The 26,803-nt window shown below is 45.8% G+C and overlaps 1 protein-coding gene across 2 annotated transcripts in view; it reads left to right on the top strand.

Moving 5' to 3' along the window:
* Window positions 1-26,803, top strand: part of C1QTNF3 (C1q and TNF related 3) — a 762,159-nt gene that overhangs the window by 140,444 nt on the left and 594,912 nt on the right. For both annotated transcript variants that reach the window (XM_078677282.1, XM_078677283.1), the window contains exon 3: window positions 11,870-12,024. In XM_078677282.1, coding sequence (XP_078533408.1) covers window positions 11,870-12,024 — 155 coding nt within the window. The remainder of the gene's footprint in view (window positions 1-11,869; window positions 12,025-26,803) is intronic.

The raw sequence follows: 26,803 nt of genomic DNA, 5'->3' as shown, positions 1-26,803 counted from the left end.
GCTCAGGACCTGGACGTAGCCTTCATCACTGAAACATGGCTGAACACTCTATCCTGCCCCATCCTGGACACGCTGGTGCCGCCCGGGTTCTCAATCATACACAAAGACAGGCCCATTCACAAAGGCGGCGGAATAGCTATTATCCATAAAACCGACATCTCCATCACTGAATCTCCTGCCGTCTTCTACAACTCCTTTGAATCCCTCGCGGTCAACATCAATTCGCCCCAACACCCTTCACTCCAATGCCTTCTCCTCTACCATCCCCCGGGCAATACCTCCGAATTTGGCGCTCAGCTGACGGATCTGATCACGCAAACAGCTCTCAACAGTGATTTCAGTATAATTCTGGGCGACCTCAACCTAAGATGGAATGTATCAAAAAACCCGCTCATTCAATCCCTCAACATCCTTATTCATGACCTTGACATGACCCAGCACTGCACAGAGGAAACCCACCATAGAGGAGCTACCCTGGATGCTATCATCGCAGATAAAAAGACAATTTCAATTGACCACATCATCCCAGTAGACTGGTCAGACCATCACGCCATCCTCTTTCATATCAATCACCCGGCGCTCTCCGTCCCTCCCACACAAACATCCCCCAAATGGATCAGAAACTTATCGAGAGTACCTCTTGACAAGCTTGAAGAGGGCCTCAGCTCACTCCTCCCGACCACGACAGAACCCCTTTCAACAACAGAACTCACCTCGCTCTACCATTCCAACTTGGAGCTCGTCTTAGACCAGCTGGCACCAAGGAAACTAAAAAAAAAACCAAAGAAACATCCCCTCCAGATCCTGGTTCTCCACTGACATCAACGACGAAAGAAGACACCTAAGATACTTGGAAAGATCCTGGAGGGCCAACCCCTCCTCACGCAACCGGGACCAGCTCAAGGCAGCCCGCAAAAGCTACTATAGCCACATCAAGAACAAAAAGTCGGCCTTCTTCTGCACGGCCCTTGACAATGCCAAAAACCGCCCAAAGAACTTTTCAACATCATCAAGAACCAAACCTCCATTCCGGTAACAAGAGACATGGTAGCGTCCAAATCCCAATGTGACGACTTTGCCAGCTTCTTCAATGAAAAAATCGTGAAAATTGACCGATCTCTCGGCACGTTGCCCTCAGACCACCCCGCCTCAACTTCCCATTTAAGACCGACAATCACATCCACTTGCTGGTCCTCCTTCCAACCTATCCAGGTTGAAGTGATAAGTAATCTCATAGCCTCCGCCAAACCCTCAAGTCACTCCCTTGATCAGCTTCCCCCGAGAGTGACCAAAGACTTGAGGCTCACTCTAGCCCCTATTTGGGCCAAGATCATCAACAGCTCTCTGAGTGAGGGCTCCATCCCGGACTGCCTTAAAATAGGTCAAGTCACGCCTCTACTAAAAAAACCGGGTCTTGACATACAGGATATGAATAACTTCAGACCAGTCTCGAACCTTCCACTACTATCCAAAATCTTGGAAAGATGTGTGCTGGCGCAACTTTCCCAGCACCTAGAGAATACAAAGCTTCTAGACCCACATCAATCAGGGTTCAGAAAAGGCTGCAGTACTGAAACCGCAATACTTAACATCCTAGACGATCTTCACATGTCGCTCGACTCCAACCATTGCAGCCTTCTCATCCTCTTAGACCTATCGGCTGCATTTGACACAGTCGACCATGCCCTATTAATCAATGTCCTAAAGGAGAGAGCAGGCCTCGAAAAGACTGTCCTAAAATGGTTCTCCTCCTTTCTTAACAACCGCACACAAAGAATAAAAATTAAAACTTGCGAATCAGACATTCTTCCCATCAGCAGAGGAGTTCCTCAAGGGTCTGTTCTCTCTCCTCAACTCTTCAACATTTACATGGAGCCCCTCACCTTAATTCTAAGGAAAGCTAACATCCCCTTCCACCTTTATGCGGACGACACGCAACTCTATCTGGAAACCACATCGATCCACAGACTGAACCACACACTTACTGAAGTTCAGCTCTGGCTCTCTTCCAACCACCTCAAACTCAATGAGGAAAAAACTGAAGTGCTCCTAATCTCTAACAAAGAAGAGAACCCCCAAATCCTTGATTGGCTCAAAGCCTTAAACGCTCTAAATGTGCCGCTTGTTCCATCGAACTCCATAAAATCCCTAGGGATCACCCTTGACCCCAAATTGGATATGAAAGAACACATCTCAAAAACCGCCAAAAGTGCCTTCCTGAACCTGAAATTGCTCTACAAACTAAAACCATTCCTCCCCACAAAAGACTTGAAACAGGCTGAAACAGCCAAATCTCACCTACGTCCTCTGACCTCTACCCTAAATGCAGCTGCAAGAATGATCACGGGAACAAAGAAATATGAACACATCACCCCAGCTCTGAAAGATCTGAAATGGCTCCCCATTGACCAACGAGCTAGCTTCCGCACAGCTTGCCTCACACACAAAGCCTTGCATACGGGCAAACCGGAATACCTGGCCAATAAGCTTAAAAGGGCCGGGCAGTCTAGAAACCTCAGAAGTTCCAACACGCTCCTACTCATTCCTCTGAAATCCCAGAAACTCTCAACATCGAGCAAATCCTTCGCGGGCAATGCTCCCAAGATATGGAACTCCATTCCCCCACACATCAGAATGACCACATCCTTCCCGAAATTCAAGAAGCTACTCAAAGGCCTCTTCCTTGAGCGCTCCGGAACCAACTAGAACTAAACCTAGACTTTATTGTTTCAATCAATCAATCAATCAGGTCATTTGTAGAGCGCACTACTCACCCGTAGGGTCTCAAGGCACTGGAGGGGGGGGGTGCCGTTACTGCTCGAACAGCCAGGTCTTGAGCTTCTTCCTGAAGGAGAGGTGGTCTTGGGTCAGGCGCAGATTGGTCGGAAGTGAGTTCCAGGTCTTGGCGGCCAGGTAGGAGAAGGATCTTCCTCCTGTTGTCGCTCTTCGGATGCGGGGGACGGCGGCGAGGGCGTGGTTGGTCGATCTGAGGAGGCGCTTGGGAGTGTAGAAGTTGATCCGGTTGTTGAGGTAGCTCGGGCCTTGGTCGTGTAGGGCTTTGTGCGCGTGGGTGAGGAGACGGAAGGTGATTCTCTTGTTGACCGGGAGCCAGTGCAGATCTCTCAGGTGTCCGGAGATGTGGCTGCGTCGGGGGATGTCGAGGATGAGTCTCGCCGAGGCGTTCTGGATCCGCTGGAGTCTCTTCTGGAGTTTGGCAGTGGTTCCGGCGTAGAGGGCGTTGCCGTAGTCCAGTCGGCTGGTGACGAGGGCTTGGGTGACCGTCTTCCTCGTCTCGGTGGGGATCCACCGGAAGATCTTACGTAGCATGCGTAGGATGTTGAAGCATGACGAGGAGACGGCGTTGACTTGTCTGGTCATGGAGAGGGAGGAGTCCAGGATGAAGCCCAGGTTGCGTGCGTGGTCCGTCGGTTTGGGTGCGGTGCCCAGGGCGGGGGGCCACCAGGAGTCGTCCCAGGCGGAGGGCGTGGAGCCCAGGATGAGGACCTCCGTCTTGTCTGAGTTCAGTTTCAGGCGGCTGGTCGTCATCCATTCGGCTACGTCTATCATCCCTTCGTGCAGGTCGGCTCTGGCGGTGTCGGGGTCGTTGGTCAGGGAGAGGATCAGCTGGGTGTCGTCAGCGTAGGAGATTATGTTGAGGTTGTGTTGGCGTGCGATGGTCGCGAGGGGGCTCATGTAGACGTTGAAGAGGGTGGGGCTCAGTGAGGATCCTTGGGGGACGCCGCAGATGACTTTGGTGGCCTCTGACTTGTACGGTGGTAGGCGGACTCTCTGTGTTCTTCCGTCGAGGAAGGAGGTGATCCATTCCAGTGCCTTCTCCTGGATTCCGATGTTGCTGAGGCGCTGTACTAGGGTGCGGTGGCAGACAGTGTCGAAGGCCGCGGAGAGGTCCAGGAGGATGAGGGCCGCTGTTTCTCCGTTGTCCATCAGAGTTCGAAGGTCGTCGGTGGCGGCGATGAGGGCGGTCTCGGTGCTGTGGTTCGCTCGGAAGCCCGACTGTGAGGGGTCGAGGGATCCATTCGTCTCGAGGAAGGCGGCCAGCTGTTTGTTGACGGTCTTCTCGATGACTTTGGCCGGGAACGGGAGGAGCGAGATGGGACGGTAGTTCTTGAGGTCGGTGGGGTCTGCTGTGGGTTTCTTGAGGAGAGTGCTGAGTTCGGCGTGCTTCCAGCTCTCAGGGAAGGTGGCGGAGTCGAAGGAGGTGTTGATGATGTCCCGCAGGTGGGGTGCGAGGACAGCGTCGGCTTTGTTGAAGACGTGGTGAGGGCAGGGGTCAGTCGGAGATCCGGAATGGATGGAGTTCATGGTGCGGATGGTGTCTTCGGTGCTGATCGGGGTCCAGGTGCGGAGGGTGGTGGTGGGTGGCGTCGTTGCGGTTGTGGCTTGCGTTGGTTGGTTGTTGAAGCTGTTGTGTATGTCCGTGATCTTGTTGTGGAAGTAGGACGCGAGGGAGTTGCAGAGTTCTTGCGACGGGGTGATGTCAGTGTTTCCGGCGTTGGGGTTGGATAGCTCTTTCACGATGTTGAAGAGTTCCTTGCAGTTGTGTGCGTTGTTGTCCAGTCGATCCTTGTATGTATTTTTCTTGGTGGCGCGGATCAGTTGGTGGTGTTTCCGGGTGGCGAGCTTGAGGGTGGTCATGTTGTCCGTCGTTGGTTCCCTTCTCCAGGCTTTCTCGAGGGCTCGACAGTTCTTCTTGGAGCTCTTGAGTTCGTCGGTGAACCATGGTGTTTTTCTGCTGCAGGATCTGCTGGGTGGGGTTCTCAGAGGGGCGAGTTCGTCCGCGCAGTCGTTGATCCACTTCGTGAGGTTGTCGGCGGCCTGGCTGGGGTTCGCTGAGTTGGCGGGAGGGTGCTGGCTCAGGGAAGCGGTGAGCTGGTCGGCTGTGATCTTGTTCCAGCTTCTTCGAGCAACCTGTTGCTGGTGGTGGAGGATCGTCGTTCTTCTGAAGGTGAAGTGGACGCAGCTGTGGTCCGTCCAGTGGAGTCCTGTTGCGTGGCTGAAGGTGACGTCTTTGCTGGATGAGAAGACGGCGTCGAGTGTGTGTCCGGCGAGGTGGGTGGGGGTGGTCACCAGTTGCTTGAGTCCGAGGTTGTCGAGGTTGTCGAGCAGGCTGATGGTGTTGTGGTCGTTGTTGTTCTCCAGGTGGAAGTTGAGGTCCCCCAGGAGGATGTAGTCGGCGGAGGGGAGAGCGTGCGGGCTGACGAAGTCGGCGATGTCCTCGCTGAATCGTGTGCGTGGTCCCGGGGGTCGGTAGATCAGGGTGCCTCTGAGGGTGGTCTTCGGGTTGGTGTGGATCTGGAAGTGCAGGTGTTCAGCGGTGGTGAGGGTGTCATCGGTGTTGGTCGTGATTCGGATGGTGTCTCTGTGGATGATGGCGATGCCTCCTCCAGTCTGGTTGTCGCGGTCCCTCCGGGTGATCTTGTAGCCCTCTGGGATGGCGATGGCGATGTCTGGGGCTGAGGAGGCATTCATCCAGGTCTCGGTGATGAAGGCAACGTCGGGGGCGGTGGTGTCGAGCAGGTTCCAGAGTTCTACGGCGTGTCTGTGGACGGAGCGGGTGTTGAGCAGGATACACTTGAGGTGGTTGCTGCTGGAGTTCGGCTTGGCGGGAGCAGGGAAGGTCCGGATGCAGGTGAACTTGCAGGCGTGGCAGCTGAAGGGTCCGTGGGTGTGCTTCGGGGCGGCTCGGTGACATCCTGGGATGTGGCCGGTGTTGAGTGCGATGAGGTCGGCGGTGCTGTAGGTTCGTCGGGTCGGCTTCCGTCGGTGGGGGCCAGGGGTCCTGGCGCTGGGCGCGGTCCGGTCGCGGACGGGCGCAGACGGGCTTACCTTTGGCGCGCCTTCGGCGCACAATCGGCGCGCCCGCTGCGCGTCAACGCTGCGCGTTCGCACGGTCGCCATTTAAGGCGAAGTGCGCGGGTGGGCGGGTCAGCTGGGAGGCGGGAGCGGGGAGGGAACACAAGGAAAAAAGGGGCGGGGTCGAAAGTGGTGGCGGGAAGCGGGGGCGGCGAGGGAGGCGGGAAACAGGACAGGGGACGGCGAAACAACACAAATCCAGATACAGACGCTAAACACGGGCAGAAAGACTAGGGGAGACAAAAATACAGCACAAATTACAAGTAGAACGCTAAACACGGGCAAAAAGACTGGGGGAGGCAAAAATACAGCACAAATTACAAGTAGAACGCTAAACACGGGCAAAGACAAGAGAAACCAGAGCAAGCACAAATGAAGTCAAAACAGGCAGCGAGGCAGCGCACAGCGGAGGGGCACACGCAGCAGCTGGTGGCCGTGCGGCGCGGGGGTGTCCCACAAGTGGGTCACACTTACCTGTGTCGCACGGTCGCCATTTAAGGCCAAGTGCGCGGGTGGGCGGGTCAGCTGGGAGGCGGGAGCGGGGAGGGAACACAAGGAAAAAAGGGGCGGGGTCGAAAGTGGTGGCGGGAAGCGGGGGCGGCGAGGGAGGCGGGAAACAGGACAGGGGACGGCGAAACAACACAAATCCAGATACAGACGCTAAACACGGGCAGAAAGACTAGGGGAGACAAAAATACAGCACAAATTACAAGTAGAACGCTAAACACGGGCAAAAAGACTGGGGGAGGCAAAAATACAGCACAAATTACAAGTAGAACGCTAAACACGGGCAAAGACAAGAGAAACCAGAGCAAGCACAAATGAAGTCAAAACAGGCAGCGAGGCAGCGCACAGCGGAGGGGCACACGCAGCAGCTGGTGGCCGTGCGGCACGGGGGTGTCCCACAAGTGGGTCACACTTACCTGTGTCGCACGGTCGCCATTTAAGGCCAAGTGCGCGGGTGGGCGGGTCAGCTGGGAGGCGGGAGCGGGGAGGGAACACAAGGAAAAAAGGGGCGGGGTCGAAAGTGGTGGCGGGAAGCGGGGGCGGCGAGGGAGGCGGGAAACAGGACAGGGGACGGCGAAACAACACAAATCCAGATACAGACGCTAAACACGGGCAGAAAGACTAGGGGAGACAAAAATGCAGCACAAATTACAAGTAGAACGCTAAACACGGGCAAAAAGACTGGGGGAGGCAAAAATACAGCACAAATTACAAGTAGAACGCTAAACACGGGCAAAGACAAGAGAAACCAGAGCAAGCACAAATGAAGTCAAAACAGGCAGCGAGGCAGCGCACAGCGGAGGGGCACACGCAGCAGCTGGTGGCCGTGCGGCGCGGGGGTGTCCTCGCTCACCCCTGAGCTGATTGACTTGCCTACGAATCTCCGCCCTGGTTCACGCTTGGCTGCTATTGTATAGAGTGTACTCACTCCTGTGTGCATTGACCTGCTTTTTATCCGCATTATCTGTCTAACTTATGTATATTTGCTGTGAAGCGCTCTGATACCCTCGGGTCCAGCCAGCGCTATTCAAAACTTTAATAAATAAACTTGGCAACTACACTTGAAATGTCTTTCCTTTGGTCCAAACATTAGAATGTCCTTAGATTCCTCCCATCTACGTTTTTCCCCTAGGACAGTTGTACTCCCTTCCTTCATTAAATCTTCTTATCATTGCTAAAAAATACTCCATTCGAGTCTCACTATCTCTTTCACACAATGCGCCTCATCATGAGCACTTGCATCTGCACCTGCAAAGGGTAGAAAAACATTGCATTCAAAGTAAGCATTCAAGTTAAAAGTTAAACATTGTGAAAAACAAAAGCTTAGGACTTTTGATCAACTTAGTGCACCAAGCATTTCAGTATATGATTCAAATGGGTACATTTCCAGTTGTAACATAAATGGAGTGTATTACTAAAAAATTCAATGTTATTCCGACAGCACAAATGTAGGTATATTTGAGAACTGCAACTCGTTATTGTAAGGAAAACATTAATATACACACTCATATGAATGTTGAGATTACACAGTTGGTACACTTTCTGTAACTATTCAAGAGCACTACATTACATTAATAATGTTACATCGCACAAGTTCATGAGGCCATACGTAGACATATATGTGGCCTAATTAAATACAAAATTGCGGAGCCAAAATGTTCCTGCTCAAGTCCCCCCTCTGATGGTGAATCAAGCCATCACAGATTACAATCTGATGATATCAGACGGACCATCTAAAACCTTGTGGTCTTTAGCATCTTTCGCCTAGAATCCTCTAGACATTTCATGTCTTCGTAGTATTTACTCTGACTCTCTTCTAACTCCACATCTGCTCTCATACCTCATACTTCCCATCTAACTTGTGCATACTTATATACCTTAAAGATCATGAAAAGGAATATTACATAAACAGCAATTATCAAAAGGGGTTTCAGCATGGCACCTAAAATTCCACTTCCCAGGTTTCTAAACCATCAACCTAGAGCAAGACCATTCCCAATGTCTTCTCAAGCTCCTGTCGCTTGTAACTCAGATATATTGCAAATATATTTCTCCAGATCTTAACATTCGTCTAGGATAGTTAGTTCACTAACAATTAGTTCCAGAATGAAGTGTTTCATTTCATCAGCTAGCACTGGTAGTCTGGTCTGGCCACTAGATAGAGAGGCCAGACCAGACTACAAGACTCAATTCTTTTTCCTCTGAGACTCGCTTGGGGGAGACCGCTTGTGACTCTTCAGAAAGTCACTTCTTATTCTAGCTCTTTGTTACTGACAGCTATTGCTAAAGGTGACATTATTCTTTACTTTATTCGACCCCTTTTCTGCTCAATGCTACTGGAAAATCCTTGCTTCTTTACTGATATTACTGATGGTTGCCAATGCATCTATAGGGAACTTTGCTGAGTTTCAAGAACAACTTTTTATGGGAAATTTTATCTTACACTTTTCTGAAAAGAAACCCTTCATGGATTCTATTTAGGGTAGATTAGGCTCTTAGCTTGTTTAGTGACAATGTTCCTTTATCAAACACTTTGTATAGTTGTATGCTGTCACTAATCAATCTTTATTTTACATTTCTGTAAACTGAACTAATCTGAATAAAGATGACAACAACCATATTAATCCTTTAAGATAAATAAAGGTTTTGAAAACTCTATCAACCTCTCATCATTGACTGAACATACAGGGCCTCATTGCGATGAGACCCGGAAAGCTTTCGACCACAGGTCAAAGGCTTTCCTGGTCCCATCGAGGGTTTCAGTTTTTACCGCTGCATTACCATGCAGGTGGTCGAAAGTGAAACCAGCCGGTCATTCCAGTTGGATTCCGATGGGCTCAAGGAGCCCGTCGGACAGTCGGAGGCCTGCCCTTAATCCCTATTGACGGCGTTTCCGCCGTAGGGATTATGATGTTGGTTTCCCACAGGCTTTCCATGTCGGGCTTTCTGACATGGAAAGCCTGTCGGAATGCGACGTTGGGGGCCTCTAGCAGAGTCCCCTTCACCCTGTGTCCTCCAATTCGGGGTTGAGGGGGCACCTATTGTTGCCCCCTGGTGATGCCTGCACCGTGCGACAGGCACCCTGAGGTGTCTGCCATTCGGTGCAGGGATGAACAGATCCTCCCATTTGTCTCTGGGAGCTTGTGCTACGGACAGTTTATGGCAGCAGCACAAGCTCCCATAGGCAAAAGGGAGTATGCGTTTGCAATGCTGCGGTCTGGACCGCAACCAGACATCGGTTGGTCCCGAATCCACGACAGTGTCAGTGACATTGTAATAAGGGCCTAAGTATTTGGCAATCGATTATATATGCATTAGTTGCATTCTTGTTCCAGCTCCATCCCAAAATTGTGGCAAAGGTCCGTTGTCCTGCCAGGAAGCCATCCCAATTTCCAAAGGACGAGATCTGTAAGTTGGGGTGTTAGGTCTTAGAGACCCTTTGGAAACCCTCCTAGGAATTTCCCACACTGCCATGGACTGTACACTGTGTCTGAGGACTCACACTGCAAAAGCGATACTTTTTACAGATTTTTTGCTGTGTAGATGGGGGAAACTACTCAAAGCTTCTCTTTTTCTTGAAGTTAAGAGGCTTTTCCTCTCTGATTTAACTATCAGAGGGATGTGGCACAGAACCAAAGCATCATGAAATTCCGTAACTGGGTGCTCTGGTATATCCCATTAGCCTCTTAGAGGACCCAAGTTATTTTCTTCAGAACTCAATGATCTGGTCATCAGACCATTGAGGAGAAGAAACCTCTACATCTCTTCCATCCTCCTCCCCCAGTTTATCTAGGTTGTTTCTTTCTCAGTACCAACCTTCAACTGCTACTCAGCAGGGCTTAAGAAAATAGTGCCATATCCACTTCCCAGTCTCTTGCATAGCACAACTATGTCACCTCTGCCAGTCGACTTCGTGGAGGGTCATCTTCTGTCAGTCTGGAAACAAGGGATTCAGAGACACAGAATTCCACCGAGCTGCCATGACAAACCTAGGAAAGGCTTTTCTTACTATGTACCAATTCTACTCTTATACCAAATGACTCCTCCACTCAAGTGCTCACAGAAACTGCAATTTAATACATTTATGTTACGTTATGTTATTCGTATTGATGTAGCATGCAGCTGCCCCAGCAAAGGGGCGTCCCGGCGCTGCCAGCATCAGAATAACAGACCAGGCACCAAGACAGGGGAAGCGACCAAAAGCCTAGCAAGATGCGATCAAAAGCCTAGATGCGACCAAAAACCTAACAAGAAGGGAAAAGGAAGGTTTTAATGGCTTTCCTAAATTCCATCAAGCGATCCATACTACGAATCTGAACAGGCAGGGAACTCCATAATCTGGCCGCCAGGTAGCGATAGGACCGGCCCCCAGCGCGAAGACGTTTCACATGGGGGACAGTAACCAGATGCTGCCCCAATGAGTACAGCTGGCGGGAGGGAACATAAGGGGTGACCAGATTAACTAGTAAGCTAGGTGTGGCACGCTTCAAAATCTTAAAAGAAAGACACAGCATCTTAAATTGAATGTGTTCAGTCATGTGAAGCTAATGAAGTTTCCGGATGGCACCAGCTGAGGGGCAGGTCCACGGTAGCCACAGCAAGGCTCTGGCTGCAGCATTTTGAACATGTTGCATTCAAGTTATTTCAGTCTGATTGGCCCCTAATACGATAGAGCTGGCGTAGTCCAATCGGGATAGAATAGCTGACTGGACAATCAGCTGGCGTGTTAGAGGGTCAAAAAACGTCAGAAGGGGCTTAAGACCAGGCAAGAGGCCAAAGCAAGTGCTGGCAACTTTTTTTGTGTGGTCTTGGAAGCTGAGGGAGGAATCCATCCATGCCCCCAGGTTCTTAACCACTGCCTTAGGTTTAGAGGCAGTGCCCAGGACACTTGGCCACCATTGCTCAGTCCAGGCACTCAAGTTCTTCCCTACTAACAGAACCTCTGTTCTGCTGGCATTTAACTGCAGGCAGTTAGTAGTCATCCCTTCCGCAACGTCAGCCAGTCCGTCTCTGAACCTGGAGACATTCAGTGTGGAACCTTCAGTCAGGACCACCACCAGCTGCGTATCATCCGCATAGGAGATCATGGTCAGGTCCCATTGCATGGCGACTGCTGCAAGAGGCTGAACATACAGGTTAAATAATGAGGGACTTAGCGCAGAGTGTGACACAAATAAATACATCTTGCATCACCATGAACTTGTGCAGTGTGATTTAGTTTATCCAGTCAGCCTTTTCACAGTTTATTTCCAAATAATTTAGTTTGAAGGTGGGTTGACCCCTCCCAGGTGACACAATTCCCCCTGTGTGTGGTGGTCTGGGCTGACCCTGGTATACACAAGTGCCTTGCCAGTGGCATAACAAAACATCATGGGGGCCCCCTGGAATGTACCTGAAGCTGCCCCCCTGGGGCTATTGTTACAACACTGTGCCTTGCTTAGATTATGTTTCAATAATCGGTCATTTTGGCATGTTTAATATCTTCCAGGGAACCATGGAAACAATGGAAACAATGGAGCCACTGGTCAAGAAGGTGCAAAAGGGGATAAAGGAGACAAGGGAGAATTGGGGCCGAGGGGTGAACGAGGAAACACCGGACACAAAGGAGATAAAGGCCACCCCGGCATTCCAACAGAGCTTCAGGTAAGAATACTATTTAAAATACTGCTTGCTTACATTTGTTGTATAGAATTATGTTTTCGGTTGTATTTTGCAAAGTACTAATTTAGGCCCTCATTAGGATAGCGGTTTTTCCGCATCCTCCAGGCTGGCGGAAGAGTCCGCCGGCCCGGAGGATGCGGAAAAACCACTGCGGAGCCTTCACAGACCCCCCGCCAGATTAGGATGGCTGGGGGGTCAGGAAGACCGTCTGCAGCTTTTCCGCCGGAAAAGCTCTAACATGTCTGGCGGTGTCTATCAGACACCGCCAGGCATATTAGGATGTCAGCATTTCTATGCCTTTCCACGGCGGCATTTCCGCCGTGAAAAGGCATACGGACTTTTGTTTGGGGGCCCGTTGCGGGCCCCCAGGGGTGAAGGGGGGGGGTGGGGGGTGCACATGGGGGGTACCTATGGTACCACCCTGCATTTGCGTGCACGAAGCGGCAGGCACCTCGAGGTGCCTGCCGCTTTGTGCATGCAAATGCACTGCTTTCATTTTTAACCTTGCTGCGGGTGCTGCTTGAAGCAGCACCCACCGCAATGTTAAAAATACAGGATGTGACCGCCAGGGTGGCGGTCACATCCTAATTGCACAGGAGGGACCGCCGCTGCCCCTGAGGACGGTCCCTCCTACTCTGGGGTGGCGGACGGACGCAGGTCCGTCCGCCATCCTAATCGATCCCTTAATGTGGAATTTTTACAAATTATTTTGTTAGATATACAAAAATAATTATTTTTAAGATTTTAAATATTATCGTAATATATTAGATATATGCTTTAATTATTCATGTTTTCAAAGTTTTGTTTAAGTGGAGATGCATTTAATGTACATATTTTTGGAGTATTTTGTTGCTATGTTAGTGTTTTTATTGGTTATTGGGTTTGAAGGGGAAGGGGGTTGAAAGTGTTTTCAAAAAGGCATTTAAAATGCATAAGTAGTAAAAAATGCATTAATTTATTAATCAGTAAAATAATTAGAATAATTAGGTAATATGTGTTAATCTACAATAAAATGTAATGGTTTGGCTTGACAGGAAGCGGGAAGTTTTTTATACAACTTAAATTTAAAAATGAATGGGCTATTTAAAAATAAAAAAAAACCATACATTTCCCATAGGATCATTATTTAATTTTCTAATTGTTATATTTATCACTGAATTAAGTGAAACTTTAAAAAAAAGGGTTCTTGGGTTTTTGGAGATTTAATGTGTGAAGATTTCAACAAAAAATTATAAAATTAAAAATAAACATTATTTTTCTGTAATTTAAAAAAGGAATTTAATTATTAGTTTATCAGATTAGTTAAAAATACATTGACATTAAAATTGATTATTTCGGCGTTTTTCAAATAATTATCGATTAAAATATTTAATAAATTACTAAATTATACTGAAAAAAATAACTATGCACAGAAATTGATAAATTTTTTAACAAGTTTGTTGAAGTAATTAGTGCGGGGATGGAGAAGAAATTGTAAATCTGAACTCCCAAATATTATTCACAATTTCCAGTCGGTGAAAGTTTGAAGTTAGAATAGTTAATTCGATATCTCAAAATCAAATAATTTCCTCGATGTCTGTGGGGTGCGAATTTGGAATAGTAAATCTGAACCCCCCCAAAATTAAACAGATTTTCTAAACGGTGTGGTTTAGAATTAGAATATTTCATTTGATTATTCCAAATAGAATTTTTTTTTATTTAATAAGTGTGAGATTTTAGTTATAATGGTTAGTGTGCCTTTTATTTAAAGTGCAAATGTTTACATCACTTAAGGAAGGGAGTTAAAAAAACAATGGAAACGTATAGCTATCTAATTGTTGATGTGTAACTAGTATATACATTAATATTGAAGCATATTTTAAACTCACCAAATTGTTTAAATTGGTTACAAAGCTGTACAAAAATTCAAAAGTGATTACACAATCCAACATATGGTAAATATATGTTTTAATTAAGTAGTATATAAATTACACATGACATACATTTATATATCTATAAAAAAAGCAAGTTTGCATTTGTAGATTTCCTCACATATTGATCTACACTTTGAGGTACATTTCCTCATGGATGGAATTCACCATTTCAAGGTGTAGACATACAAGTCTCCACCCCTAAAGTAAGTGGGTGGAGATGCCTGCAACTGAATTTAGAAAAGGAAATTTACCATTAGCAACTTTACGCCTATTGGTTGAAATCTTAAACTCCCCCGGGGGAGTGGTCTCCATATATGAAGTAAGAGAGACCTTTAAGAAAACAAACTATTTTAAATAAATAAATTAAAAAAAGACTTTGTATTTTTTGATTAAAAATATTAAAACTAATTTTCCTAAGTTATATTCACCTACGACTACCACAGTAGCAAGGGAAGCAAAACCTGCTCCAAAACACACTATCACTCTAATTTTAATTGTTTTTTTAAGTAAATTGAATGTACATTTTCCCTTTCCCACCCCTTCATTGATTTTGCAAGTTTCAAATTCATGAATGAGGGTATTATTTTATTTGTAATTTTTTCAAAAACATTATTTACAATATATTTTATTATTATGTAATTATGTATCCTAAAAATTCGTTTTTCCCTTTTTAAAGATAGTTAATGATATTAAAATTCATATTAAAAGTCATTTAAAGTTTAAAATGTTATTTAATTTTATTTATTTTATATGCTTTCCTCTGTGTTAATGTTATTGCCCTCCTCCATTGGTTTCACATAATATTAAATGCAATTCACAGACCTATGGCTGGATAGATCCACTTCCGCCTCTCCTATCTTTTCTGTGAGGAGATCACTCTATATATTGGTCTATGTTTAAGCAGTAAATGTGGAAGCAACTAAGGGAGTCGTAGAATAGTTACCACTAAGGGGCCGATTTCTATGTGGTCGGAAAGGGCTCCGTTGGTTGGAGCTGTTCCGACTGCATCAGAATGTCCTGTTTGAATTCCTTTCCGACCGACCCATTTTGATGGGGTCGGTCGGAAAGGAATCTGAACCGTATATCCGAACCGGCTGCCATTCGGAAATCCTCCATCAATCCCACGGGCGGCTTTTTCCAGCCGAGGGATTACGATGCAAGATTCCCACAGCCTTTCTGTGCCGGCCTTTCCGACACAGAAAGGCTGTGGGAATCTGACTTTGGGGGCCCCCAGCTTTGGTGAAAGTCCTACGGATGGAGACCTAGTGGGCACCTATGGTGCCCCATTGTTGATCCCTGCACCCAGTCACAAGTACTTTGAGGTACCTGCCACTGGATGCAGGGATGAACTGCACCTCAGCTCTTTACAATGAGAGCATACCTTCCATTCGAAATGCATGCTACCATTTTAAAGAATAGGATCCTACTTGCTGGGCTGAAACCAACGACAGGCGGTCGTTCGGTTCTAGTCCCCAAACGATTTCGGACAGACTCCTATCCATCTGACATCGTATTCAGCCCCTTAATTTGAGGCGTTTAGAGAAATTTAAGGTACTACTTTATATATTGTAAAGTGCCTTTCAGGATAGGTGCTCCCAGTTTCTTAGAATTGTTCCCATTGGTGCTGATGAGGTAGTGCTTTCTTCTTTCAAGGCTAGAACTATATTATGAATTTGTTCTTTGTCTATATAAGGTGGATGATTATGTTCTTTCACATTTTTAACAGTCCCAATCACGGTAGGTGCATGACCATAACAGTCATTTGAATAACATTTATTATATTTTTTATTGGTTTGTTAATTGGTAGTGCTTTCTTCAGTTTACCAATAACCTATACAAGGTATTAGGGGGTTCTCCTTCTATAAAACCATGTAAGTAGCTGTTGTAAAGGATCATCTTTTACATGTCATCCCCCAGATCTTTTCATTTATTTTACTGAACACGTTTTTTGTTGGCCGCACTTTACTCCTGCTAACCAGTGGTAAAGTCCATGTGCCTCCCTTTTAAACATGATGAATTTGGCATATACCTATTTGACACATTTAATGTTCTTATAAGTCACTAGTATTGGCACTACATGTCCAGAGGGCCTGTAAATTAAATGCTGCAACTGGAATGGCATGGCATGGTGAGCAAATTAAACAATGGATTTATGCCCAGATCTCTGTACTGGGGTGAATGTACGACATTGTTCTGTATTCTGTCCGTCAATTGTTCTCTTTGCATTTGTCACCTGAGGGGGACGGGTATGCCCAGACGTGGGTCCCGTGCTCTCCATACCACTGGAGTCAATCTATCCTGTCTGATGAGGGCTGAAAGCCCGAATCCGGCCCTAGGATGCTTGTATCGAGTCCAGCAAAGACCTGGCCCGGCAGTTCTGGCTGTACTGTTCCCATTGGGTGCAGGGTCAATACTGATTTGCATATGGCTGGGTCCCAACTGGAATGGCATGGTGAGCAAAAAACGGTGGATTTAGGGCCCAGATCTCTGTACTGGGGTGAATCTATGACATTGTTCAGCATTCTGTCCATCAACTGTTCTTTTTGCAAGTGGGCCACCCAAGTAGCACTGCAAAACCTGTCTTCAGGCCTGCCCTGGCAACCTGTGCAGTTTTAAACCACCATTTCATTTCCACCTGTCAAAAAAAACCTTTTTCCAGGCCTGCACCATACTTCTTAAGGCCTTTAAGTCACCCTAAGATAGACCCTAACTGCCCAGAGGCCAGGCTGCATGGTATTTAAAAAGTAGTACATGTATAGATAAAGTGTTAAATGTCCTGGCAGTGAAAACTCTTCACAGTCATTTTTAATTGGGGCGAAGCTGGCTCTCCTATAGAAAAACACTGGGTTACAATATAACTGACCTGGGCAAAATTATAATTATCGTAATAATCAACGAGAAAAGGACACTTGTATCTACAGAAACCATTGGTTCTCTTTGACAACCCTCATAGACGCTGAAGATTGTAACGATGCGGTATATTTGTTTTTCCGCCCCTCATCTAGCGTCATGGCATAGTCATTGGGTGGTCAAAGGTAAAGTATGCCTGCCTCACCCGAGGCACCTCTGGAAAGTGTAGAAGTGTCCAGAGATCAAAAAGAAGAAGAGACCCCTTGATGGAGAGGGTCCAATGGCCAAACTACGAGGGAAATTTATAAAAAACAGTATGATCACCACGGACAAATTTATTAGAAAAGGTGAATACTGTTGACTAAAATAAATGAGTATATTCGATAATCGTGTGACTGGATTATCATATATGGTATTTTTTTTAAAGTCGACATGTTTCAGCTCCTAATGGCCCAGCCGGGTCTATAGAGCTTTCGTCAGGACACATACAAAAGGGGGGAAAATTACTTACACCACTTGTGCAGTATTCAAGTGCTTACTGGCAATCACGGATTCATTATCCTGTATATTAGGAAACACAAAACAAAACATCATACTGTTCACATGAGAATCTTAGGCATACTAGACTGTTCAATTTTGTCACAGTCTCTGAAACACTCTTCAAATTGAAAAGTGCCGTTTTTAGAGGTGCACAATACTCAATGCACTCAAACTGTTAATGAATGGTGAAGAAGGTGGAAAAGTAAGGGAAAAGTGGCATAGGTCTCAGTCAGAACGCGATAGTTCCAGCTTCAATATTGTTTATGTATGTTCTGACACCCAGAAGCTCATGGTAACTCGAGCTGCTGTGGTGTCATAAGTGGCAAAAATCTGATAACGCTATGTTTTCTGTAACGTAAATCGATTAAAATAAACCACAAACTATTGTGTATGGCGGTTAGTGGGATTTACACGTTTTAACAGTATTCTAAGATTGATGGTAAAGTTAAGGTTCTACACCCCTTTTCTCCTGTTCGCGTAATTATGAGTAATTAGGTACAAAAATCTTACTACAGGAGCATAAGAACAAAGTATTTAGGGGCTTATTACGATGGCGGGCGGGCGGATCACCACCGCCGGCCTGGTGGTGGCGATCCGGCCATTATATCTTGATTTACCCCCGCCATATTATATAGCGGTCCATCAGGTCCATTTTAGGCACAAGGGTACATTTTGCGCTTAGAAATAGTGCTAAATGCAGGGTTATGCTCCTCATATACTTCTACATAATCATGCATAATTTTGCAGTAATTTTGTGTAATATTGCTAGAGCAAATTACACCACTCTTTCCCACTCCTAATTTTAACACCATATAATGCTCAAGTTCAATTAGAGAATAGCTAGAAAAATTATTCAAAGACTCATTGTAATAGTAATTTAAAATCCAACCTAATATTAAATTTGGATTTACATACTATTTTGGAAATTACTCGCTTAGAAAGGTGCATTTTTCGCTTTAAACCAAGCCCATATTTTTGCGAGTGTCACCTGATCCCTGATGGCTCCCCTGCAGTGTTACGCGTATTTCTCCCAAACAGTTGACAAAGAGATTTGGGTTTGAGAAAAGGTGTTCCTCTCCTGACAGGCTGGCTCAGGGCTGTAGCCAACTTCTTAATGAGTTTTAACGGACAGCATTGGGGCTGCACTCTTCCTGACTACAAAGGAAGCCTACCCTGTCACTAGCAGAGTCAGCTCACACCTGGGCCTGCCTGTCCTTTGCCCTGCTAGTCACACAAGCACCAAACCCAGTGGAGGTAGAGGACCTGACCAGAGCTGGTTTAGGGGCTGGACAAAGGCTTACCCTCCACCATGAGGGTGGCACTCTGCATAAAAGTGGTCCCCACAGACCTCTCCTCAGAATAATCCTGGACCTGCATTGGTCAGATGAATGACTACCCAGCTTTCTAAAGAACTCTTTAAATGAAATAAGAAATGTATTTTATGCAATCACACCATGGTCTGTCAAACTATAATTGATTGTATATCAATGAGACACTTAAGATTATGATGGCCGACACCGTAGCGGGATGGAATCGCCTGACTATTAGTCGGTGGTTCCACCCCTAGCATTAGGATGCAACCACCCTATGTGCGGTCAGAAACATCCATTTTTTTCATTGCAGCATGTGCAGTGGCTGGAAAAGGGCAGGAGCACAAGCTGCAATAGAAAAATAGATGTTTTCAAACATCCATGCACCTTGTGCCAGGCACCTTGCAATGCCTGCCACATGATGCAGAGACGTTTAGGTCCCATAGCAGAGGGCCAGGTGGGAAGGGGGCTCTGCTAGGGGTCCCTTAAGTCACTTTCCACCTGCCCTTTCATGGCATGCCTGCCAGGAAAGGGGAGTCCGAAAGCGAAATTTTAATCCTGACGGCTGAGCAGAGGCTGGCTTCGCTGCTTTTTGAGGATGACATTTCCGAGCGCAGCCGTGAGCCTGTCGGAACCGGAGCAGAATTCTCCCATGGGTTTTCCCTCTGACCGCCAGTATCGTAATATGGCGGTTGGATGGAAACTTATGATGTTGGGTGGAAAGACTTTGATGAGATGTTGATTTTCCGCCCGACATCATAATGAGGCCCAGAGTGTCTAGTGTCTCTGTTTTCTCTCCTATCCCATTTCCTTTTCCCTGATTTCTTCTGGCTCTCGTATTCTCTTTGTGTGGTCATTGTTCGAGGCTATGGGAGACAGAAGAGTGGATTGCTCCCATTGGTTCTAGAGCCCAAGGTTAGTTGTTTCTGACACTGTTTTGGCACACATGAAAATTATGTTTTATACTTGGCGGTAGTGCAAACTATGGGGCCAATTCCCAGAGGTAGTTATAATTATGTGAAGCAGTACTTCTATAGTAAAATGTTTGTTGAGCTTGAAACCAGTCTTAAACAACTGGCCAACATTTCTGTGTGACTAGATATGCAGGCATCACATCTACTTGTCTAGATTTTGTCTGTAGATAAATGCTAAAGGAGTTGTTGTGTAAGCTTCAGATAGCCTACCTTAATGGATAATGGCAGGAGAACAGAAGTTTTCAAATCTATTGGAATTCGCTATGGTGAAGAAAATATTACATTGATTACATTAGCATTAAATTATTTTCCACATTTGTAAATAAATATTTTATTTAAATTGCAGTTATAGAAAATCTAAACACAATTGTTTTAAAATGAATTTGCAACGACTTTGAATGTTATGGTAATACCTATGTAATCAAAATAATAACCAATGTAAGGTCAATTTAAAAATGTCTCTTCTATAATTTACTTATTGCAAGTAATACAGTTTTAAGTCACCCTCTACCATGTTGAAATTCCAACATAATCAAGGATTCACAAAGCAGTCGTAAATGTAAGGGGGAGCAATCGACCTTTTTAGATTTAGGGTTGAACTATGTTTTGCAATTTTTAGGTCTCGGCTAGGCAGCGCATGCACTGTCTTGTCGAGAGATGCTGTATACAGTATTGTGGGGGAAGCTCCGCCCACTTTCTGCCCATGCTTTTGATTGGTTCAAATCTGAAATGCTGCATTCTTATTGGTTGCCGGCATATTAGTCCCGCCTCCTTACTGTCATGATGTCATTTTTATCCTTGCATGACTATCAGCCCCTTTACTTCAGCAACTCTTTTGTTCCCCTGCCTCCTCCTGTTCCCTCCCACAGTCTGTGACCTCTCTGGCCACCCCCACCACCCACCCACTCCCGTTCCTGCCTTCTTCGGCGACGCAGTTTTGTTTACAATGCAATAAGACTGGGGTAAATACGAGTCCTATTGCATTTGTAAATGCTTTTTTTTTCATTTCATTGGCTGCCTGCATTCGCACTTCCTTTTGCCTGACCTGTCCCTCCCGCATGCACGCGATGCCTTACATCGTGCGCATGTGTGCCAAAAGTCTGCCTCTGCCTCTTGTTTAATCACCCAGAACTTTAACTCTTCTTCCTGTGTGGTGCCCTTCCTCTCGACACCAAAAGCTACACTCCTCTCACCCAGCTTCGGGGCTAAGAACACTGAACCTTCATCATGGGCTGCCGGGGCTCAGCCTCTCCCGGATCACCTCTAGAGCTGGTGGGGCACGGTGATCAAACACTCAGCCAACCTCAATATTGAACGGCCACCGCCTCTCCTCGCCTGCAACAGCTGATCCACTGTTTTGCAGACCGCACGAGAATCCGAGTGTACTCATGATTGTGGACACGAGCAGCCAAGATCAAACTGCCATAATCTACTGCCTTGCAGAAAAGAGTAAGTGTATTAAGGAATTTTCCCTCTTCTTGGTTTGCTGGTAATGTGCAGTTTTTTCATGTCACTACCCCTCCGCTCTCCAGCCGCTTGAATAGTATTTCCCTTTCAAAAATAATGTGGAAACCGAGTTCATATACTAGTTTGGGGTTTTCTTTAGTGTGTAGAAGTCCTATGCTGTCAGAGTGCTTTACATGAAAATTAGTAGACAATAGTACGCTAGAAGAAGTACACGCAATGTTTCAGTGGCGGGGTGGGAAGAGGATTTGGGACAAAGGTGATCCAAGTATCCCTCGTATCGAGGAGCTAATCTAGGGTCCGATCCATGCTCGAGCGCGGAGAGAGCAAGTTCTGGTTATATCTGTGGGGTGTAGTTTTGCAAAGTTCATATCAGTGCTTGCTATTCCAATAATGCTGGAAGAAACATCAGTAGTTTGAAAACAGAAATACCATTTGGATTTGAATAGAAAAGCAATGGGCTTGCTTGCACACAAAAGACTTGCTAGAATATATGGCATTCTTAAGCCTGATAATTTCGAGCTGCGACAGGATTTTACTACTGGTTGTCCGGGATACTTCTGAGCAGCAGCGTTTACCGGCCAGGTTGCAGGCTCAGTTAAATTGAGATTAAAATGGAGTCTAGTGCACAAAATTCATTTGGTATAATATGACTGAATGTGTTTTCCACAACCCACAAAGAACATTGAAACGCTGACCTCCAATGAGCAAAAGTTCGTAAAACAGGATTACCTCAGGAATCGATGTCAGAAGGGTTAACTTTCTTACTAATCTTTTGTTTTTATAAATCGTTGCTTTTTTGTTAATCCAGTTTGTTTACTTAACCTGAAATGAGATTTCAACTCAATGTATGCATGCATTTGTTAATTTGAAGGTCGGCCCGCAGACAAACTGTCCCTGTGTGATGAGACTTCTCATAACTGGAAATTACTAGGACTTGAAGGAAGGGACGAGAGACCAAGGAGAAAAAGATAACTAAAATTGGTCAAATTTAGGAATCTGAGATTGCGTGTTCACCTGAGCGACACAGGTGAACCCGCACCAACCCCCCACCCCTACACTCCAATCCAATGAAGACGCTTCCATTCACTTTCATTGTCTTATTTATGATTTTACCCTTTTTGTATGCGTGACCATCACATTTGTAGTCTCTCCTGGTTACAGATTGTATTTTTTCTGGGTTTCTAATTGTCCTTCCATATCTGAATTCAGGTCCTCCTTTTCTGTTCCATCATCTTGATTTTCTAGCTCAGTCAGTACTGTTTCCCACACTGGCACCCCGTTTACCTCCCCTCTTGTTATTGCACTGTTTTTTTCCACTTTCTATGTTTACCCACTTAATCATATACCTGTTTCCAAAATTATTATAGAAGTTGTTGCTACATGTACATTCCATTGAATCACTATTCTCCTATCGTGAATAGTAACAATGAGATAGGACCCCTCCCCTTGTGGGGAAGGAAAATATGCCCAACTTGGGATTTCCCCGAAGATCTTAATCAAGACTTAAAACTTTCGTCCTAATGCTTTAATCTTCTTCTCTATGCCTCTAAATATCCACCAAGAGTTTATGGTATTACTAAATGGATGAATCCATCCGTATTGTATAAGTTGTTGACGTCTACATGCATAATGCGTTTACAGGACTGTATATTATCACAAATGAGGAGAGGATGTGGTCTGATTGCTAGATCGGTGGACCTTGAGGCTGGGGAACCGGGTTCGAGTTTCGGCAGGGATGCTCAACATCCTCTGATTCTGGGAGAACCACTTAATCTCCCAGTGTCTAACAAAAAAAAATCAATGTGTCCATCTGTAACTCAACTGTTGCTCCTGTAAAGCACTCTGATACCTTCAGGTCGAGTAAAAACTAAAATAAATTTCCACCAAATTTTATCAAAGCAGGATGTGTACTACCAGCTATTGATGGAAGTTATAAGCCTGATCTTTTTATTATGAAAAAGTATGACAAAGGCAGTATGCCTAAGTTGTTTATTGTGGAAAGTATATGTTGAAGTCAATACCCCTTTAAGAGTGTATTTTTAATTCTGTGCTAATGATTGAAGGCATGTATTTCATTACAAAGGGTGTTGTGTATTGGCATAGTGTGATACTGTTTTGCTGTTGGTTACACCCTGTGACATATCCTAAGGGTAGAATATTTGCATTTTGAAAACCCATGTTATGTCATTTTAGGAATGTTGAATACTGTTTTGCACCCTTAATTGTATGTATATTTACAACTTTATACCTGAGGGCTGACTTGTGTGAATACTTATGCAGAATTCAGTGGGCCACCTCCGCATCAGTGCACCACCACCAGCGCAGCCCCACCTCAGCATAAATTCAGCATAATCTCTAAACAGTACCGCCTCACCACCAGCACAGCACCATCTAAACATCAGCAGAGCATCAACTCCGCATCATCGCACCACCACCTCTGCATCACTTAGCACCACCTCAGTCTGACCTCTGAATATGGCATCTGTCGATTCTCGCCTAATGTATATCCCCTGCTCGTGTTATAATTTAGGTACTATTTCCCAACCTCCACCCTCACATTGTTTATGCCCCTCCTGCCCCTGCCAGCATTCAAGGACAAAAAACGAGAAGACATTTTTTATGTTCATTCTTTATTTAATAGGGTCCTTCAGTTGTACTTAATGTTTTGGTTGTATACAAAGTAGCAGCAATGCTTATAACACTTTGTTATTATAACTTTTCAACATGCTGCACAGCAACCACAATGCCATACAGCATAGCTTAATAATATTGGCAAAGCCAATAGCTCTGGCTAAACACTTATAAGGTCCTAAAGGTGAGACCTATTGGCGATTCCAATAGCAGAGAAACATGGCAATAGTCTAAAAGCAGGTCAGAAACAGTGGTGTTTTTTCAGAGTTGTGAATGCAGATTGAAAACAGTCGGGGGAAAATATTGTGCAGTGTAAAAGCTGTGTGAATGTGGACTGTAAGCTCTTTAAAAGACATGCAGTGTCAAAGGTGTGTGACAGCAGCAGAGTAACGTCAAAGGCGTGTTAATGGTGATTAAAGTCAGCCCTGTGACTGATTACTTCCTGCCCTTGGTCTGATCATTCCTTTATCTCTTTCTCCCTTGACCTAGGACTAGATATGAAGTCGCCACTTCCCAGTAACATTTGGGCACGCAACTGGAATCATGTGGACTTAGCCACACTTTGTTCTTCCCTCTCAGCCTCACCCCCCAACTTAGCTGACACTTCTCCTCACTCTCAGGCTGTTGCCATCAGTAGCTGGCTTTCCGCAGCCTGTGATCAAGTGGCCCCTCTTAAACGTGTCAGAACTCGACGCCTCCATGAGGCCAATAGATGGTTTACCATCGAGCTTAAAAACAAAAAACTTGCACTCAGGCAGGTCGAGCGCCATTGGAGGCGTGGAAATTGTCCTGCATTAAAGCTACTGTATACTACTTTACTCCAGGATTACATGCAAAATCGGAACATTTTTCCTCCAAGATCCTTCTTGCTGCAAATAAATCCAAGGAAATATTTACCATTTTTCATGAGATAGCTACCTCTGACAGAGCCACTCCCAAGCCGGTTCCTTCCCAACCTCTCTCCGACTCCCTCAATGAATACTTAATTGAGAAAATCGCAACTATCAAGTCCAATATTTACCCGCCTTCCCTTACTTTCTCATGTCCTCAACCCCCGCTTAACTCTTTTTTTTTTTAGATCAATTTACCCCAATTTCCAGGGAAGTATTCTCTACTCTGCTCATGAAGGCTCAATCAGGGTCTCCTTCTGACAGCTGCATTGCCCACATACTGAGAGAGATCTTTTCTGCTTGTCCCGTACCCCCAGTAACTCTTCTCAATAACTCTCTCATGTAGTGAATTGTCCCTGACCTGTTCAAATCAGCCAAAATAATTCCCATCCTAAAAAAGGTAGGCGCTGATCCCACTTCTCTTTCTAACTTCGTCCTATTTCTTTGCTTCCTTTCTTGGGAAAGATCCTGGAGAGCCATGTCACCATCTGCCTCAGTGCTTTTATTGGGGAAAGTCACTTTTTAGCTCCCCATCAGGCAGGCTTTCGTCAATTACAGTCTACAGAATCTGTTGTTCTTTCTGTCCTGGACGAGCTCAGAGGGAGTGCAGATATTAACTCTCCTCAGGCATTGGTTCTCCTCGATTTGTCCACCGCCTTTGACACGGTCGATCATTCCATTCTTCTCGACCGTGTTGGAGGCGCCGGCTTTCGGGGACCCGCCTTGGCCTGGCTCACCTCTTTTTTAGGGAACCGCACACAAGCTGTTCAGTTGGCAGGTTTTTCCACTCCTACACGCTCTGTTCTCTGCGGAGTCCCCCAGGGTTCCTCTCTTTCTCCTCTTCTCTTCTCTTCCCGTTTTTTTTCTTTGGAAGCTCTCAAACTCATTCTCCTTGCTATGATCATGTCACGCCTTGATTATGGCAATGCTCTGTACGCGGGTGCTCCTGCATGTGAACTCCGGCGCTTACAACTGATTCAAAATCAGGCTGCCCGATTGATTCACAAACTTCCTAAATTCCATCATGTTACCCCGCTGTTAAAAACTCTGCATTGGCTGCCCATCCTTGAGCGTTCCTTATTTAAGGTGGGATGCACGATTTTTCAGGCCCTTGCAGGCACTGCACCAGCTTTTATTAACTCCAAAATCAAAGCCTATGTCCCTAATAGAGATATGCGCTCCTCTTCCCAGCTTCTTTTATGCGTCCCTCGTTTCAGGAAGAAAAAGCTTGGAGGCATGAGGTTTTCCACCTTGGCCCCCCCTTTCTGGAATGCCCTTCCATTCTCTATCAGGTCCATTCCAACCTACATTGATTTTCGCAAAGCTCTTAAAACCTTCCTCTTTTCTTGTGCCTTTTCGCCTTAGGCGGCCTCCTCTGTCTCCCATTGGGTCTATCCGTCCTCAGCGCCAAGAAACCGCACGGTGATCAACCGCTTTACAAAACTCTTAACTTCAACTTTAACTTCAGGTGTATGCCTGATGTGTGAATGTAGTTCAGAGGCAGCAATATGACATCGGTGCAGCTCCGTGAAATCAGTCTGAATGAATTCAGTACTGTGAGCAAGGAACATTCATTGGCAGGGCTGTGGGAATATATATGGGAGCCCTCTGGCCTAGGTGCATTATCACAGCTGTGTGACTGCAGATCCATAACAGAGATAATTGTCTTCCAAGAGCACCCGTAAACAATAATATTATTTTTCAAGTCTTGTATTTTCAGTGATATGACCACAGAAGGCCCTGATTTTATATTAAAACCAGCACTTTGGACTATACCATTTAACGCTGAAAGGCAATCTTTCTCTCCATGTGTTCCCATACCTGGCGTGTCACGCAATTTGGTGCTTACTTTCCCTCCATGTTTCAGCACCCAGGCTACTGTGCTGCAGAGCTAAATACATATAAGGTCCCAACGGCGAGACGATTGCATTTCAAATGCTTGTTTTAACCTATTATTTCTTCGTCGGCAGTCAGGTTACCCTTGGGGAAATTCATTTCCCTCATCCTTAATAAATACAGTGGTGACTTGTGAAATGGGATGTATGACATTACAACTCATGCTTTTACCACGCATGCTGTTACAACGCAGGTTTTACTACGCATACCTTTACAACGCATTACACTTTGGGGTGCTGGATAGTGAATAATGAATAGTTTAATTTACTATTCCAACTCCAGTCCCCGTG

The sequence above is a fragment of the Lissotriton helveticus genome, chromosome 2_1, assembly GCF_964261635.1.
Source record: "Lissotriton helveticus chromosome 2_1, aLisHel1.1, whole genome shotgun sequence".
Lineage (NCBI taxonomy): Eukaryota > Metazoa > Chordata > Amphibia > Caudata > Salamandridae > Lissotriton > Lissotriton helveticus.
This window is presented reverse-complemented; position numbering and strand designations above follow the sequence as displayed.